This window comes from Glossina fuscipes, unplaced genomic scaffold (genome assembly GCF_014805625.2).
Source record: "Glossina fuscipes isolate IAEA_lab_2018 unplaced genomic scaffold, Yale_Gfus_2 57218, whole genome shotgun sequence".
In the NCBI taxonomy this organism is placed as follows: domain Eukaryota; kingdom Metazoa; phylum Arthropoda; class Insecta; order Diptera; family Glossinidae; genus Glossina; species Glossina fuscipes.
In genome coordinates, this window is record NW_024000893.1 from 655 (window position 1) to 1057 (window position 403).

General features: G+C 36.2%; 1 protein-coding gene across 1 annotated transcript in view; it reads left to right on the forward strand.

Annotated features, from left to right (window-relative positions):
* LOC119643143 (C-1-tetrahydrofolate synthase, cytoplasmic-like) overlaps nucleotides 1-378 on the forward strand; it is a 598-nt gene extending 220 nt beyond the window's left edge. Inside the window, exon 2 of the mRNA XM_038042488.1 lies at nucleotides 132-378. Coding sequence (XP_037898416.1) covers nucleotides 132-356 — 225 coding nt within the window. The 3' untranslated portion in view covers nucleotides 357-378. The remainder of the gene's footprint in view (nucleotides 1-131) is intronic.
* The last annotated feature ends 25 nt before the right edge of the window (nucleotides 379-403 follow it).

Consider the following 403-nt stretch of genomic DNA (forward strand, 5'->3'; position numbering starts at 1 on the left):
ATGGTAGGACTAAGCCTTCACCCTAAAGCCCAAAGAAAAAGAGAGATTTTACATTGGAGATGGGAGATAAGTCCATATACGTATCTCCACTGCCACTCGTCTTCGTTATAACTTAAATCATATTTTGTATCTTTTATCCTACATATTATATACAACATCTCACATATTATATTATTTATATTTTGCAGGTTATACCTGTGGAAGATTTTAATCTGCATTTAACCGGTGATATACACGCTGTTACAGCCGCTAACAATCTCTTGGCCGCTCAATTGGATACACGCATATTTCACGAGAGTACACAAGAGGATAAGCCTTTATACGAGCGTTTAGTACCGAAAATTAAGGGTGAATAAAAAGTTTTCTAAAATACAATTCCGGCGCCTGCAACGTTTAGGTATTA